The sequence below is a fragment of the Gymnodraco acuticeps genome, unplaced genomic scaffold (assembly GCF_902827175.1).
Source record: "Gymnodraco acuticeps unplaced genomic scaffold, fGymAcu1.1, whole genome shotgun sequence".
NCBI classification, from domain to species: Eukaryota; Metazoa; Chordata; class Actinopteri; order Perciformes; family Bathydraconidae; genus Gymnodraco; species Gymnodraco acuticeps.
The window spans coordinates 4,079,282-4,098,157 of NW_022991435.1; the positions used below are offsets into that span (position 1 = coordinate 4,079,282).

At 40.8% G+C, this 18,876-nt stretch overlaps 1 protein-coding gene across 3 annotated transcripts in view; it reads right to left on the reverse strand.

The window, feature by feature from the left end:
• Nucleotides 1-18,876, reverse strand: part of LOC117532629 (solute carrier family 41 member 3-like) — a 92,127-nt gene that overhangs the window by 13,369 nt on the left and 59,882 nt on the right. For all 3 annotated transcript variants that reach the window (XM_034195997.1, XM_034195996.1, XM_034195998.1), the window contains 4 exons: nt 16,394-16,540; nt 14,321-14,465; nt 11,831-11,910; nt 10,483-10,617 (listed from right to left, as the gene is read on the reverse strand). In XM_034195997.1, coding sequence (XP_034051888.1) covers nt 10,483-10,617; nt 11,831-11,910; nt 14,321-14,465; nt 16,394-16,540 — 507 coding nt within the window. The remainder of the gene's footprint in view (nt 1-10,482; nt 10,618-11,830; nt 11,911-14,320; nt 14,466-16,393; nt 16,541-18,876) is intronic.

The window sequence follows — 18,876 nt, forward strand, 5'->3', positions numbered from 1 at the left end:
CATCATCCAAGGGTAGTTTTCACTATAAGTAAAAAATAATTTGTGTTCAATCTGAATTTTCTTTAAAATAAAAAACATCTATATTGTTTCTGACTTTTCTACATCCAACTCACAGGTTTATAATTACTTTGAGAAAAAAGATTATTAATTTTCCCCTTTTTAGAAGTGTAGTTATGGTAATTTGTTCTGGAAATGTCATTTTTGAGCCTGAGACCTGAAAAACAGGCTCAGTATTCTGGAGCATTTGAAACAGTCTGTCCCTCAGGGACGCGGGAAGCGGGTGTGCTGAGGGGGCTGCAGCACCCCCACCTGTTGACGGAGAGTTGTAACTGCAACGCCAAAAAGTTCACTAAATAAATCAATACAAAAGTTTTATTTTGAGTTACTATTTTTGAGTTAGCATTTTAGTGTAAGCAGTTAATAAAAAGCTTCACTAAATAATAAGAGAAAGTGTTAATGCGGTGTGCTTCTTCTGTTGCTCTGCTATAGAAAATAAGCTTGTCAGTGCAGACAAGAACAGGGATGGGAGTTTTGTGAAAGGAGGATTTAAGAACTGGCGAAAGGCAGGGCAAACATTTAGGGAGCATGAGAAGTCCCATCAACACACAGTCCGTCAACAAACTGGCAGCATTAAAACGAACACCGATGAATGCACTGCTCTCACAAGCTGTTGCTAAAGACCAAATTACTGCATTTAATATTACATTATTATACAGGACCAAAGCCCTGAATGTTTTTTTTGTAGCCCCGGACAATTTTCCCTCAATAATATAATATATTAACTGTGCTTTACCTGAACCTCATCATGAGAGGATGGCAGAATTGTAATTTCCCGTGCTCAGTCAATGCAACAGAGGCAAGACACCAGACCAACCAGAGTTGCATGGAAATAAATCTTATTGGCTGACAGGTACCTATCCTGTGACAATGTTTAAACTGTCAGCCGGACTCAGAGTTTTTGAAGATGGACATAAGAACATTTTTTCTTAAAAAAGACGACAATTCTCAAGTGGTGGCTCACACAACAACCCCAGATCCACCACTTGAGCCAGGTGAACAAGGTATGTAAATGTCAGTAAACTTCCAAGTTATGCAAACGTGTAAGCAAAGCATAAATTAAAACTACGTTGACGTTACTTTGAATCGCGGGGGTAAGCTAAACCGTTAGCAAGTAGCTATAGCTAGCCAGAGATATTAAATAAACACTTTGTCATATAATCTAAATGTAATGTTTTTTAGCATTACCTGGTGATTTCAAAGAAAGCTCTCTGGAAAATGTTGACTGTTCGACATGAAGCTAGAAGCTACCTTACCAGGATCAACCACCGTTGATCCTGAGTCCTGTCAGTTAAAGTGTTTCATAGTTAGCTTAGCTAAGCATCAACCTAGCACTGAAATATATAGATGTTATGTGACAGTATTTCTGATAAAAAGTCAGCTGAAATGGTGGCATAGTTGCCACTGCTTTATGTGTCGACAGCATGTTTGAACGTATTTGCAGCAGTAAATGTGGCTGTTTGGCCGCTGACGTTGCCATAACAACACCTGAATTTAAATGTGCAACCTCTTTTTGAGACAGATTTTTGCATGAAATTATAATTCTTCTAAATTATATTCCTATTGACAGCTAGTTTATATGTGAACATTATGAGATGGACAGCCAGAGAGAATAAATGAAAAACAGTTATCCATAGATCTCTTAATTTTGCTCTAAGTGCACCAGATTGATGCTTTTAACTTCAATATTTAAAAAATAATCCCCACCGCACCCCCAACTCTGACTGACTTCCCTCATCCCTGCTGTCCCTGATAACATTGCAACATATATTAATGAACATAAAGTCACATGTCCAAGGGAGGCAGCAGTACTGGCTGATGAGTATGTGTTGACGCACAGGCGCATCTTTGGTGAGCGTTATGAAAGGAATGAATCTCAGAAAGCAGATTCTTTGTCCCCAAGGTTTGCACAGCATCCTAATGGCACAAGCAATGCACATGTGTGTCATTATTGCCATCAACAGGGTCATTGGAAAAAAGAATGTCCTTTGCTAGAGGGGAAAATCAACATTTTTCATGTGAAGTCAGTTGGTTTGGCTACAACTATTCATAATCCCAAAGTTGGTGAAACAGAAGTCTTGGCTCCATTGCAAGTGCAGGTTAAGCCAATTGATATCTCAGAGGTTGAGTCGGGTTATGCTCCGTTTATGTCTGAAGGTTTTGTAACTCTAGTTGGGAGTGACAAGAAAGTTCAAGTCATGATTTTGAGGGACTCGGGAGCTTTGAATACTTTTGTGAAGGAGGGCATCTTGCCTTTTTCTCCAGATTCAGACATGGGGCGCTGTGTTCCAGTTAGAGGGATTGGTCTGCAAACCATTTCTGTGCCTGAGCATAAACTGTTTCTGTCCTGTGATTTGGACCAGAGAGAAGTGGAGGTTGGTGTTCGTCCAGAGTTGCCTGTGACTGGAGTGGACATCATTTTGGGAAATGACCTGGCAGGTGGTCATGTTTGGCCAGATCAGGCAAAGCCAATCAGTGGTAACAAAATAAACATTGCAAGAAAGAGTTTTCATGTTAGAGGCGAGGACTGGCTTTGTTCTGATAAGTGTGGAATGATGAACTTTGCTAGAAGAACCAGTTGTTACAGATGTGGCAGGAAGAAAAGTATGAAAGCTGGAGAAACAGTTAGTTGGAAAACTCTGTCTGGGAGGAGGAGGGGTCTCTTCAGTGTAAATGATTGGAAGTGCAAAACATGTGGCAATGTCAATTGGGCTAGAAGGTCAGAGTGCAACATTTGTAACACGTAGGTATGCCAAAGAGAGCTACAGTAACATCTTTGGGTAAGGTGGGGCAGGCAAGGGGCGCTTCGTCCCATTCTTCTTGAAGTCTTGGCCATACAGGCATTCCCTGTTTCGTCCACTAAGCAGCAGTAATTGCTTTTCCTGGGGTTAGGCTGTAACGATTGCGGGTTTCGTGCAAATTTCAGTAGTCACCTCATGTACCGTTTCCATAGTTCCTTTTTTGCCTAGTATCACTTATAATGCAGTTTGTATGTGCTCTTAAACGTGCTACTTGGAGTTATGAATTGGAAGAAAATGTGTCTAATGTTCTTATTTTGTTTCAGGATCTGAGGTGATACCTCATTCTTAAGGGGGGAGGTGTGATGGCCCCTAGGCCTTAGACTCATGTCCCTGGTTAGCCACTCTCCAATCAGGAGAGACTGCTGACACCTGATTTTGGTTGACTGCTCAGCTACAAGTATGGGCACCTGAGCAGTCAGTCTCTCTCTCCTCTTGGGTTGCTTGGCTCTACTGGACCTTGGTTTGTTTGTCTTTGCTTTATATACTGATACATATTCACACACCCACACACTACTGATTAACTGACTTCATAATTAACTTAGTTTCTTTAAATAAATATACTTTAATTGGATATGAATGATGTGTGGTCTCCTTCTTTTGTCCGTCCTTGAGCCAGGGCATGACACCATGTTTGTCTTTTCTAAGACTCCCCTTCCTATCACTGAGGTGTTGTTAATCAAACATTATCTCTTGTGTTGCTCACATCCCATTCAGGTTCTAGTTCCAAGATTTGAATATTGCCATAAGAATTGTAATTATTGTAGATACACAATGGATATGTTGAACATAATCTCCCTTTACTTCAACACTTCAGAAGTGTTGAATATGATTTCTACTTTAGGATTTATTTGAAATTAAGCTCTAGGTTTCAGTGTAAAAAATGGGCTCACGTGATTTAATAAAATACACAATCAAGAGAGGTCTTTCTTTCCTGCAGCATCAGTGTTCAATACAAAATAATCTAGTGTTCCCCATATTGTTTTGTGTGTGTAGTAGGGAGAGATTATACTGTAAATATATATTCAGTTGCCAGTTTATTAGGTACAACTAGCTAATAGTAACAGTCTAATACAGTGATAAAATAAATCCTACCCTTATGAAGGTTATAAATGTTTTTTTGTTGAAAGCATTTATGTCAACTGATTGGTTATTTTGGAGGCTGAAGTTTCTGGTGCTGTAACATTATGTTGTGCAATGCTAATAGGCGTTTCCTTAAACCCACATTATGCAAAAAACATACGGTTATTTGATGTGATATGTCACTGATGTATTTTTCAGAAAACACATTTCTGAGATAGCCAAGGCAATTTGGGTAACGTCTATCTGTTCTTGTCATCAGGTGGAGCAGTCTGATGATCCAGACATAGAGGGCATCGCGGTCGGACTTCTCATGATCAGTGCCAGGTCAACAGATATCACGCTCTTCTGCCCAGAGAGGATCGCTGTTGTCATTGAGGGTAACGGAGTTATCGAACTCCCCACACTGGCTGACGCATTCATCCTGCTTTTTGCACTGACCTTTGCCCTGCATCTGAGCTACCCAAAAGACTTGGCCAACACTTTCGACTTCACCCAGAAAGTGTTGATGGGCCTGGATGAGGGGAAGTTGAAGCCCAGGGTGTTGAGCCTGAAAAAGCTTTTGGCAGTTTAATCCTACCAACAAAGTTGCACTTTAACACACACACACACACACACACACACACACACACACACACAACACACACACACACACACACACACACACACACACACACACACACACACACACACACACACACACACACACACACACACACACACACACACACACACACACACACACACACACACACCTGTTCTCCTCTGTTTACATCCTGCTGCTTTACATCTGTGTTCTGTTGTGTTCATTGACAGATTTGTTACTGTTCAGCTTCAAGTTGAAGGACTGTTCGTAGATGTTGTTTTATACTTTTATATGTATTGGGTCTTTATGGTCCATGTGTTAAATTAATACGCAGAACTGTTCCTGAAAATTGTGTTCACTCATAAGTGATGGTTAAAATACACAGATATTTCTCAAGGCCCTAGCACTGTTTTTAAGGTATTTTTTAAAATTATTTGTTGAATTTGTATTGTGCTAAAATGCATTGTTCTTTTATAGTGGAAATGGAATGTTGGCGATTTTCCAAAGCTGTTTAAATTATCAATAAATGCATTTTTTATATATATATATATATATGGTGTGTTTGGAGATAATTCATTACACTATGTGACTAAGGTAACTTCGTCACTGTGAACTGACGGCTTCGGGCATTTTTATACAATTTATACTATTTATTGATGTAGTGTTTATTGTATTTTATTTTGAAATGTGTTCCCCTTTCCCCATGTCTGTTGCCGTTGATTGTGTGCACCTGGTGCCCTGTGTTGTCTCCTCCCCCCTCACCTGTGTCCTGTTGGGTTGATTGGGTTGTGCATTTAGGCTCTGGGGTTTTTCTGTTTGAGAGAATAGTGTGGGAGACAGTCATTGGGGGATTTGATGTGGTCAACCATGTACCAAAGATGAATAAATACCCACACCGGGTTGTATCAAGACGTTCTGCCTCTGTCTCCTTACTTGGTCGGGCCGCTCACTTGTCAGCCTTCACAAGTGGTGTCAGAAGTGGGATTGACCAAGTGAGGAGGTGAAAATGATGGAGGGGAATAACCGCAAGTTTGAGGAACTAACGGAGATGATGTTAATCATGCAGTCTCAGACAGCCGGAGAGCAGCAGTTTTTACGGATACAACAACAGGTATCTGAGATAGAAGAGGAACGGAGACTCCGGAGGCAAGACGGCAGGTTGGCTGAAGAGCTCGGCCGCATCAACGTCCGGTATGGGGACCAGGCCCAAAGAGCGGAAAAAGCGATGCAACAGATTGAAGAGTACCGTATGGAGCTCCGGGAGCAGGACCGTAGAAACCAACAGAAGGCGGAGCAGATCATGGAGCGTCAGCTGCTGGAGGAGCTGGAGAGACGGAGAGACAGAGACAGGCAGAGCTCACGGCCCAGAAGGCCAGAAAGAAGGAGCTGATCAAAACCCTGGAGGAGAATAACCGCCAGATGAAGAGGGAACTTGAGCGAGCGGCCGCTGAGAAGCTGGAGAAGGTCAACAGGAGCCTACAGCGTCACCTGCAGCGGAGGAGAAGGAGGAGCGCGAGAGGGAGCTCCTCAGCATGAAGAAGCAGATAGCCACTCTGATGCAGCGGCTCCGGGCGGACCCCGCTCAGCTGGAGAGGTTGCAGTCCATGCTCTCTGTGAAGAACGGAGGGATACAGGACCTCAGGAGGAAATCTCTGTCAGAGCGTCAGAGAGTTTTGGAGCTGCAGAGGAAGCTCTACTCAACTGAACGGCTGCTCAAACAGACTCAGAGTGACAAGATCAAACTGCAGATCAGAGTAGGGGAACTGCAACACAAGTATGAGCCCAAAGAAGCAAAAAAGGATCGGATCCCGAAGAAGAAGAAAGAGAAGCTTCCTTTCGACATCACGGCACCCTCTGAGGAAACCACGCTGCACAAGGGGCCGCAGGTTGTTGCCGTGGGGATAGAGATCACCAAGATAACGAATTCAGACGCTGAAGCAGCTAATACAGCGGAGACAGAGAAGCTCCCGGTTGAGGAGCTGGTCAGGAAGGGGTACGATGAGGATCCGGTGCAGAGGCAGCTGAGGCTGGAGAAGGTCAGAGCCACTCCGCAGCACATAGAGGAGTCCAGGAAACACCGGGCGGAGTGGAGACCCATGGAGGAAAGAAAAATGGCCGAGGAAAGAAAAATGGCCAAGGCCAGAGAGCGATGCAACCATGCGCATTGCGCCGTGGTCCGGTGCCTTGCAGCCGTACAACTTTGCGGTTAAGTCAAACCGGGAAGTCAAACCGGGTGGCTGACTGGTTGTCCCGAAGTTAAGACACTGTGCTTCCTGGGGAGAGGGGTAAGGAAATGTGACTAAGGTAACTTTGTCACTGTGAACTGACGGCTTCGGGCATTTTTATACAATTTATACTATTTATTGATGTAGTGTTTATTGTATTTTATTTTGAAATGTGTTCCCCTTTCCCCATGTCTGTTGCCGTTGATTGTGTGCACCTGGTGCCCTGTGTTGTCTCCTCCCCCCTCACCTGTGTCCTGTTGGGTTGATTGGGTTGTGCATTTAGGCTCTGGGGTTTTTCTGTTTCAGAGAATAGTGTGGGAGACAGTCATTGGGGGATTTGATGTGGTCAACCATGTACCAAAGATGAATAAATACCCACACCGGGTTGTATCAAGACGTTCTGCCTCTGTCTCCTTACTTGGTCGTGCCGCTCACTTGTCAGCCTTCACACACTATTATACATTATTATTATATTCTATTTAGCCCAACAATATAGTTAATTTCAATCAATAGCTTGGGTCAAATGAACAACCCAATGTATGGTTTATATTTAACCCAGTGATATAGTTAATTTAAATCACTAGCTTGGGTCAAATAAACAACCCAATGTATGGTTTATATTTAACCCAGTGATATAGTTAAATTCAATCACTAGCTTGGGTCAAATAAACAACCCAGCACATTGGTTAAAATTATCCAGCCCAGCACATGGGTTAAGACAACCCAGCGCGTGTTCTGTCCTATAGTGACTCAGCAGCTGGGTTATGATTGCGTTATTTTTTAACCCACTAGTTTTAAGAGTGTTGCGTTGCTACCCCCCTTTGGTGCCCAGAAGGGAAAGATGAGAAAAAAACCTGACCAAAGCCCTGTCTTTTGAGTTTAGCATGTTCTGGCTCTTTTAAAAGCATGTCTTGTAAATATACTATTCCTGCCTTGTCTTTTTAAAAAAAATTAAAAATGGTAGTCCTTTTTAAAGGGTTGAGCCCACCTTTCACATTATAAGTAACTACTCCGATCGGAGCTGGATTATCTTCCATATTTTATTCAAAATTGAGATAACTCTTAACCAATGCCTTCCCCCAAGGCTACTCAAACTTAATGGGAACAGGATCCGAACAGTTCGGATTGCAGACATTGAAAAAACGAAACAAATCTGCTCATGAAGAGGACATGTTTGTGACCTTGTGTGAGCCAAGATGTATTATTGGCTCAGAGGGATAGTCTCTGCAGCCTCCAGGGTTCAGAGGGCCCTCCCGTTGCTCCGTACTTGAACGTGCACACATAAACCCGAGCCTTGAGTGACCGTTTCTGTAATTAGTCTCTCCACACACTTTGCCCACAAAAAATATCAAAACTATAAGTCTTCCAATTTCAGGGTTATTTATATAATAAGACAAAATAAAATGATTAACTTCAATTTGGTATGACCATAATGTTTAAAACAAACATGTCCGTTTAATACCCTCACTTTCTTCTATACGTCTCCAGTTTCTTCTTGTAAGCCGCTCTAGTGGTTATTGGCAGAGTGTCTTTTGCCGAGGCTCCGGCTGTGTGCCACATCGTGGATTTAATCTTGTCTGACCAACTCACTGCGGGTTTGTAGACAGAAACCTGTAGTCCTCGTTGTGCCATGTCCTTGGTTGCCTCCGCCGCTGAGTTGTACTCGCGTGTCCTTCTCATATAAGACCCTCAGCCTGGCCAGGAATGGTGTTTGAAAGCGTAGTTTATTCTCCCTCAAAACTGTTTTCTATTCTGTGTATTCCCGACGCCTCTTGAGGATCTCCGGGGCATAATCATGTTCCAGTATCACTTTCCTCTCCTGGTAACCCCTTTTTCTGCCAGGCCAACCTCAGCACGCCGTCTTTGGTTCTGAAGCTTGAGAATGTTGCCACTATTGATCGTGGAGGGGCTTCGGGTGGCGGCTTAGGACCCAGGGATCGTGGGCTCGTTCAATCTTGAGCTCGGTAGTGGCAGGAATATCTAGCTTTGCTCGTAGCAGATTCTCCACAAAGGCAGCCACTCCCATAGAGTGTTCTTCGGCCCCTTCCACTATACAGTGAAGTCGAATGTTGTCCCGTCCAGGCCTGTCACGATAATTAATTTTGTTGGATGATAAACTTTCCTGGAAATTATTGCGATAAACGATAATATTGTCGGCACTGTTGTAAGACCATTTTAGACCACTGACATAATGATAATATATAATAATAGTACATACATACTTTCAAACATAACTTTTTATTGAACATTCAACATTGCAAATGAAATGTGAAATAATATTAAAATATATAAATGATATATAATAAATAAAACAAATTAATTAAATGATAATACATGTATTAAATCACATACAACCAAAACAATACATTAAATAGACTCAGGCTGGAAAACAGAGCTCTCCGTATCTCTCTATCTATCTATATATAAATAAATAAATAAAAGCACACATTGTCCCACAAGCAAAAAAAGCCTCCTTAAAACAACACTCAAGTGTATAGTCCACTGTCCATACAAAGACGCAGATGCCTCAACAGGCCATATCCAAATCTGTTTTTCAAAGTTTTCGAGCAAGGAACACCAACATGTTTGGATTGTCGTCGGGCAAATGCATCTTTGATTGTAAACTGTCGGGAAGGTGGGGGCTCTTCATCTCCAGCTGCCGTGTTTGCTACCAGCTGGGAAAATGGAATGGGGTGGTTGTGTTTTAGGTGTAGTTTAGAATGCGTGGTATTGCCTGCTTTTGTTGCTACCTTTTTTAAACAAATGCGACACACCGCCCGGCTCATTCAAGTCCGTATTTGTCTCGTTGATTTGGCTTGAATCCAAAATACTGCCAGACCGGAGAATCCAGATGTGCGAGTAAGTCACACGTTGTCTCCCGCTTGTCGCTATATTATTTATTTGGCTGCTACGCTGCTGCATGTGCACGCAGAGTGTCCTGACCTGGCTCGTGTGTCAGCCCCGCCCCTCACAGCTCCTAGCTAAAATGCTGGTCACATCCTTATGTAAACGGCAATTTATCGAGCTCAGAAAAGTTATCGAGTCCATTTTTATTTATCGTACGATAAGTCAATTTATCAATTATCGCGACAGGCCTAGTCCCGTCTTGACCGCCCTTCCTGATCCGTGAGCCTAGCCTCCAGTCTCTCCTGTAGCTTTAGCACCTCTAGCAAAGCCTCCTCCACGACTTACACTTGTTCCTCTGCCCCTGAGATTGGGTTTTCAGCCTCGTCCACTCTGTTGTGTGTTGCATTAATTTATTCCTTAATATCACGGAGCGCTTCGCCGTTTTCCCGACGAAAGTCTCTAAATTCTTGGAGTATTGTCTGTATGTCTGCCATATTGTTAGCTTCCAGTAGTGCTAATTCCTCGGTAAAAATGGTTACCATTAGCCGTATCATCAGCGGACTTTTCTATAACTGGAGGCGTCTGTTCTTTCTTCTGTACGGCAGTTTTCCATTTCCCCTTGGTCATTACACCAACGCCTTATTCGTAATACTGTCTATTAGACTGTTTTAACCACATAAAGTAGGCGTTTAGCTGTCAGGGTCAAGGAGCTCCAACTCTACACTGCCTGCCTCATGGCCGCTCAACCGGAAGTCCATTTTAATGATTTTCTTTTTTTACTCCTCTGTAAAGTGTCTTTGAGTTTCTAGAAAAAAGCTCTATAAATAAAATGCATTATTATTATTATGTAGAAAGGTGCAAAGTCATGCATTCAGCATGGCAGTGTTACCTGAGGAGAAGAAGGTGATGCAGGGATTGGGCCAGTGCTGCCTCATCTTGTAGGGCAGCACCCCCGGGATGCTCCAGAAGTGCAGGTACGTTGAGATCCTGCTGGCTTGGATGGCCACCAAGTTACCACCCACTCCTACACAGGGGAAGGAAACAGAGAGGACATAATGACTAGGAATGTGAGGTACGGAAGAGCATTATGGCAACATGTGAAAACATATTTGAAGATCTGACAAAACTGATTTTTGTTGTTGTTGTGAGTTGAAGTCAGTACTGTGACACCTTATGTGAATGAAAATGAAATGATTTAAATATACTGGTTGCAAAATGTCACACTATATGTATTTTGGGGCAAATTTACAAAGAATGGATTGAGTCCACTGAAAGCACCATGACTCATACAACACTTGCAAGTGTTCTGCCCCCATCTTAGGTCAGATCCAGTAATATATTGCACCAATAATATTACAGACAAAACACAGCCATCATTTTTATTGTTTTAGCTCAGTGACATTTTTTAGCAATATAATAAGCCTGAATTAGACTCCTTTGTTTACTTCTGTAACATAGTGACATCACTATGTAATACTTATGCTTCTATTGGCTAGCGCTCCAACGCATTGTAGATGATATGCTAGGGGGCGGGACTTTTGCCATACAACTCTAAGTAGTTGACAAATCATAACAGATTCATTTACAATATAGACAATAGGCATAATTTTAAAACAACATACATCTATTGCAGTTATGATGTCATAACATACAATTGTATAATACACAATTTGCTTACATCTTTGTTCTCTTTTGAGAATCAAATAAAACAGATTTAAATACAAAAAATAATGCAAAAAACAAGTGAAATGAACTAAATTGCTGAATTGCTTTTAATTCACTGGCAGGAGCGACAAGTGAGGAGGAGCAAAAAGTGAACAACGAGGGAGAGATTGAACAAAGAGAAAGAGTAGAGGACAGAGAGAGTAATGAACAGGAAGAAGACAGAGAGACTAAAGAAGATGGAAGAGAGGCTGCAGGTTATGGAAAGGAGAGAGACATGGAAAATGAATGTTGACAATGTTTTGGGTATATCCCCGAACCCCCCTAGCATGTTTGGACCTCGGTATTTAGGAAATCCTGGATACGGCCCTGACAGGCAGTATGAGAAAAATAAAGAGCTTTTTGAACATTAAAGCATGAAGACATGTAGAGACACATAATCCTAATATGAACCTGAGCATAGGGCCTCTTTAATAATGCAAGTGTTGCAGAAATTGTAAATCTGGAGAATAACCAATAAATGGCAACAATGCCATTTCATCTCTCATTTTGACGTTTCGCTTGAAAGAGCTTACCATTCATAACAGGCGTAAAGACAGCCATGCCTTTAAAGTTTGGATCGCTCACTGTCTTGTCCAGTATAAGGCCTCCAAAACTGGGAAACACAAACACAGAGATAATCAGAGCCACATACAGCCACTGCCATGGTTTCCCATTCTGATGTTAGAAGGTAACCTTTATTTTCAGCTGTTTTATTAGCAAATCCTGAACTGATCTACTACAACCAGCTCAGATGAACCTGTAAAGATAATTGTAATGTATTTAATGACATACTGCTTGAATTATAATTAATTAGGTTGCCAGGAAGTTCTTTAACCAGTTAAGCCCCAAGTCTGTTTTTAAGGGCTCAGGCTCGAAAATGATATTCCCAGTACAAATGACTATATCTTCACTTCTAAAAGGGGTAAATTAATATTCTTTTTTCTCAAAGCAATGATAAACCTGTGAGTTGGATGTAGAAAAGTCAGAATCAATATAGAATTATTTTTATTTCAAAGTAAATTCAGATTGAACATAGTAAAACATTTTAAATTATATTGTCCGTCCAAAAAGAAAACACTTATAGTGAAAACCACCCTTGAATGATGGGATCGAAGACTAAAAGCTTTAGGAATACCAACTATTACATATAATAAGTACCCTGTATAAAGATTGATGCAAAACAAGTAACATTTTACCTTTTTAGAGAGATTTAGAAGAAAAAAACCCACTTTGTGGGTCATTTGGGTGCATTTTCCATATCTTTGGCTCCCCTCGGTCGATTTTGGTGATTGACACCTCTTTTTAACCATTAGAGCCAATAGAATCGAGGGGAAGTTCCTAAAATCTATCTAAACATCACCCATTGGTGAATGAGTGATGCGCAGCCAGAATGCCCAAAACCGGAAGCTGTCATACACTCTTGTAGCTATCATAGCAGCTATATATGAAAACTCAGTTTTTGCCATAAATATGACGATGGATTATCAGTAATCATTTCAAAATGACACAGAGACATTGGATTAACCTTCAGCAGCGTTTTATGTGTTTTAATGCCATTGAACACAACTTTTGATCAGAAAACAGCAACGGTAAGACTTATTTTCCGTTTTGGTCCCGTAAAGCTACGTTGTGTGTTGTCTGGGTTTGCAGATCCGATAACTAATACCGTGAGTTATGTGCTAAGTGCGTTTGCATTTTTCCGCTCAGGGCTAATTCAGAGGCTTATTATTACCCTTGTGTTTCGTTTAGCTAAACATTGTTAATATTGTCTGATAGCTGAGTTTCTTCCCGTTAAGTGGGTATGACACATTCATAGTTTATTAAATGTTAAGAAGCCCACAGACGCTGTTTCTTGAAAGATGTTGCGTTTTGCACCCAGTACCGGGGGCATGGGGCTTAACCAAGCCCCCAGGAAGTGTGCCGTACTCTGAGGAAAATATTATTTGTTTCCAAACGGCGGTACTGCAACTTCCGTATCAGTATGTGATGTCCCTGGGCCCAGAAAGACTTTTTCCCATTGACTAACATTGGGAAAGAGTGGTCTGTAAATCGTTGGATAATTTTTTTTTAACCAAATAAACTACCCAGTATGAACATTTGTATAGCCCTTATTAAAAACATTAGGTCCTCAAGTTGTAAAATGTGCTAATAACGTTATTCTGAGGGCTTAAGGGGCAGCTCAACTGCTCTATGAGCGCACATACGGGTACTTCTGCTCTGACAGCCAGGCATGGCGGGTAATCTGTGACGTTTTGCTCTCTCAAAAGTTGTGCCATTTTGTCCTCATATGCCAATGAGCAGCTCTCATAGGAAAGAACGAGACCCCGCCTCCGACGCTGTATCCAGGTCTTATTATACATCCATGGGCTTAACCATGGCATCCACTGGTTAACCTTCAACTTAGAAAAAACATAGAGGTAGAGACTAGGGCTGCATTATTTAAAAAAACGAAATATTGTGACTATTTTGACTAATATTGGGATATGATTCACTATATAAGGGATTTATCATATTGTAATCATAATGCCTATTACCATTCAAATATTTATTATGGTGTGATTGTATCAAATAATCTGTACCAAACAAATCTGTTTTGTTTTGTGCTAAGCTCCACAATACTTTTTTCAATATGCTTTTTTAACACATATTTAGCATTTAACAAATACTGTGCTTCACGTGATTTGAATATCGCAACTGTTCACATTGTGATTTTGATAAAAAGAGACCTCATTAAAAAAATTGCTGGGTAAGAATAAAACTGAAATAAAACAAATAAATCCTGACACTAAGAAAAGCAAATAAGTAAAAAATAATGGCAACAATAAGGAGAAATGGTAAAGATCCCCAAATTAGTCAAATGTAACAGTTAATTAAACACTTAATATGAAAAATATAGTGCATAAACTAAAACAAGTTAAGCTGGAAGTTAATTGAGATGAAATTGAAAATGTAATTGTATAAAAAAAAGGTTAGATTTAGATGTTTTTCATATTATTCCCCGTTGAAGAATGAAAAGTGTGTACCTGCTAATGGACATGGCGACTAAAACAGGCTGCCACCCTGAGCGGAGCACCTCGCTGATCTGGGGGCTGCGCCGCGCCAACACCACCCACAGGGGGATCAGAGCCAAGAAGAGCACACACACCAGGGGGGACAGGTACCACACATCTGGGGGACAGGAAGAGACACACTAGTACATCTGACTCAGAGAAAATAATATGAAGAAAAAAAGAGAACACAGTAATAGACATACATGACAGGATACTGTATATGATAAGATAAGATAGTACTATATTGATCCCGATTTGGAATTTTTTTTGATAATATGATTATGATATCATTAAGTTATCAAAATACAATATTGACAGCTGCAGTTTGGTTATTGACATTGGTTTAAAATGCCATATGGTGGTATATAGTCTGACAAATAAAAAAGATGTGTGTCATGCACTACAATTTGGAAGAAGATATTTTAATGTTTACTCCCTACACTTATTTCACAACAGTACTTAATAGTTACTTTGCAAGTTCATATTATTAATACAACAATAGAGTGGCGAAGTCCCTCCCCTTCCGGGGGAGCTCCATGGGACCTTATTTCGGGAAAAAATATGTATTGAAGTCAATGGAGAGAGAAAGATTATCTTTCGAATCCGTTTGAATTGTGCCACGAATTACACATACAGTATGATGTTTGTCAATTTAAAAGTTAATTTTGCAAGTAAAAAAAATAAAAATGTGTCGTAAAACTGTGAAGTAACACATTTTTTGTGTGAAACGCTTAATGAACTACATCTCTGGTCTCGCCGACTAGCACAACAACACACAACACCAAGATGGCCGTCACTACTGTCTTGCCAAACAAGGGATTGACTACCCTCACTATCACCACAATGAAACACGTCCAGAAGAATGTCATGCAAAGCTGCCTGCCTGCCTTCCTTTGATTCTCTCTGAACTGCCTGATCTTTTTAATGTTTAATGTCAACCATTTGTGCCGATAGCATGAAGTAGAACAGATCGCCGATGCTAATGTAGCATTAGCGTTAGCATTTCTCCCCCGGGCTTAAATTGTGTATTATAGAATGATCACACCGGTGTGACAGTAGCCTACTCTTCAAAGGGTTCACGAAATATGACTACTCTTACTGTTTAACATTTTGGGTTACTTGATGTTACTTGATGTTAAGGCTAATAAAAATGACAAGGCTAAGGCTGTAATGCTAACTAACGTGCTTGCTACTAGCTAGGTAGCTAACTTGATCCAGCCACTCCTGGTCCTTTCATCAGACGGGAAGCGAAAGAACGAGCAATACCCATTGCTGGTATGATAACAACCTGGTACTAAGCACACAGGCATCTTAAAGTTATCTTATCTTAGCTATCTCTTATTTGGTGGAGGAAAACAATTGTGACATCAGTTATGACATCACTTACGCGACTCTGGGATTTGTAGTCTTTCTAGTTGCGTATTTTCCATAGTCTTATATTTCAACAGTTTTACAACAAACTGTGACTTTTTTGACATGGAAATTATTTGTTAAGATTGGCAAACATCATATGTGTAATTCATGGCACAATTCAAACGGGATCGAAAGATACGTTTTCTCTCTTCATTGACTTCAATACATAGTTTTTCCGAAATAAGGTCCCGGACCGGAAGTAGATGGGCATGACTTCGCCACTCTATTACAATAATTAAAATAAAATACATTATTATCATTTCATGTCCATTATTTGATGGATTAATTGATAATGTATGAGTCTATAATGAAAATTATGAAAAATATTGATTAGTCTTTCACAAAATGAATACAAATTCATTGTTTTCCACACCTCAAATATATACATTTTACTTTCATAGAGGAGCACGCTCACATTAGAAATCTGTGATCTAAAGATTTGGGCTTGAGTTTACTTTCAATACATTTCTTGATTACTTTTGATAGTTGACATTGAATCAATTGAGATCTGCAGCCCTAAATCACTGCGTGACACTGTTCTCATTACTTCCAGAAAAAGAAAAAGAAAATGATTGAAAGAAAAGGTCCAGATGTGAGAGATAGTCATAAATCAGAGCTGAGATTATTCCTCACCTATATATTCATACAGTACGGTGCTGACGGTGGCCAGCAGGGACAGAGTGATTAAATCCCCCAGACTGGCAGCGATGGGGGTGGCCACGTTGTCCGGGTTGATCCCTACCTTCCTGGAGCCAATGATCACTCCTATCATCACCAGGCCTACGGAAGGGAAGAAGGAAGAGTAAAGACAGAGAGAAGAGAGAAACAGAAAACATGATGGTGGAGAAAAAGTAATCACTTTCAAACAAGGTAAAAAAAAGGACTGAATGTTGTAGACAGAATAAATAATTCAGTGTTCTCAGAGAGAGACTTTATCAGGGTTACACGACAACTTCATAAAAGCTTTCAGCAGAAACATGCTGGGTTTTTCCTATCACTAAAGACGATCTTCAGAGGCACAGATAAAGTCACTTTGACCCCAAAACAAAACTTTGAGTTATGTACACCATTGGAAAAAGGAGATCCTTATTTTTCCAATTATAGCCTTACTGTTTTCGTACTGCAAATATTACATGACTGTTATGAAGACGCCGTTCTGAGAAAAAACACCTTCAAAGTTTACAGTATATTTTAAAGTTACTTTTAAGTTATTTTAAGAGGGGGTTCAATGCCTAATATTTTGGGGGCATAGTACCCCCCTTAGGACCACAATTGAATGAGCTCTGATTTTGATGTGATCTTTGCAGTCTATGGCAAAGCTAAGGGAGTCGTAGAGAGGGAGGGGCTATGGAAGCAAACAAGAGACAGAAGTATTTGAATTTTATTATACACCGAATTTACGAGAGGGGTCTGTCTGCAGACCTCCACTCTCAGGACAGTTCCGGTGCAGACCTCCACTCTCAGGACACCTCCACTCTCAGGACAGGAAGTGCACGCTAAGAATTCCAAAATAAAATCACCACTATCAGTACAGTGCCACTTTCCAAACAGGAAATGCACGCAAATACAAAATAAAATTGGATCTTGACACTTATTATATACATTTGTGTATATATATACATATGTGTATATATATGTATATATATATATATACAGACACCTTGTATTGTTGTTACTATCAGTAGCCTACAGCCGCAGCACCACTTTCCGAACAGGAAATGCACGCAAATACAAAATAAAATCGTACTGACACTTATTATCTATATATATAAATACGACATCTTTAGAATCTTTAGAATCTTTAATGACCACACAGCCAGGCTGGTGGAATTCGTGTTCAGTGCAGAGTATTACAGCTTGTTCCATACAATTCAACATACAATAAACAGACAATAAAAAGTACAACACACAGCACAGGGCAAAGACATATAACATAAAGTTCAAGGTGTGGTGGATTGTTATTGTTCATTGGGGTTATTTAGAGTCCATTTAGTGTCCGTATTGCAAAGGGGAAAAAGCTGTTTTTGAAGCGGGCGGTTTTGGCGGACAGTGACCTGTAGCGCCTCCCTGAGGGCAGAAGTTGGAAGACATGGTGACCTGGGTGGGAGGGGTCAGAAATGATTTTCTTTGCCCTTGTGACAGTTCGTTGGTGGTGAAGTGATTCGAGTGATGGAAGGGGACTGCAGGTGATTTTTGATGCTTTATTGATGATACGTTGAAGTTTATTCCGGGAGAGGTTGTCTGAACTGCTGTACCAGACTTGTATTTTAGTTACACCCGCTAGACCAGTGGTTCCCAAACGGTGTGCCGTGAGGCAAGTCCGGGTGTGCCGTGGGATTTTGTGACAACCATACGTTATTATTGCAATATACAACTGCACACAAATAATTATTTTTTTATTTACTATATCAGTACTTTGTAGGTTTATATGTAGCCTACGTAATCTGCGCGACTTGCGCGTCCACATCTCCACGTGCAGTGCTGCATAAACATGGCTGAGTCAGCGATAACTTTCGAGGGGTGGAGGTATGCCCATTACTTTGAGTTCGTCCGAAGAATAGACAGGAATATGACGGTGAGGTGCAAACTGTGTCCAGGCCAGAAGCTGTTATCCACTGCTGTAAACACCACGTCAAACCTCAACAAACACCTGCAAAGAACACATGCTAAGGTGAAGCTAACGCACACGCTATTTGTTGTTTGTTTATATCACGTAGTCTGTTCTTCTTCTCTGTCTTCCGGTTGTTGCCTGTTTTGAATGACAAATACACACTACCGCCGCCTGCTGGTAAGGAAAGTTATTGCCACTCACGCATGCGCAGTTCGTACATGCTCGGCGAGTAAAGTAACGAGTAAAGTAACGAGTTACTTTATGTAGATAGTAACGAAGTAGTGTAATACATTACTTTTAAAAAGTAATATATTACATTTTTTTAGTAACGACCCCATCTCTGGAGTTGGCGTTCTCTACTCTGATTTACATGAAGAACAACAGGAGGTCACGGCTCTCTGTTGAACAGGACTTGCGAGTGGCCCTCTCCTCAGTGTCACCAAGGATAACAAAATTCTGCGCGCCCCGACAGAAACATGTATCTCACTAATTTGTAAGTCGGCAA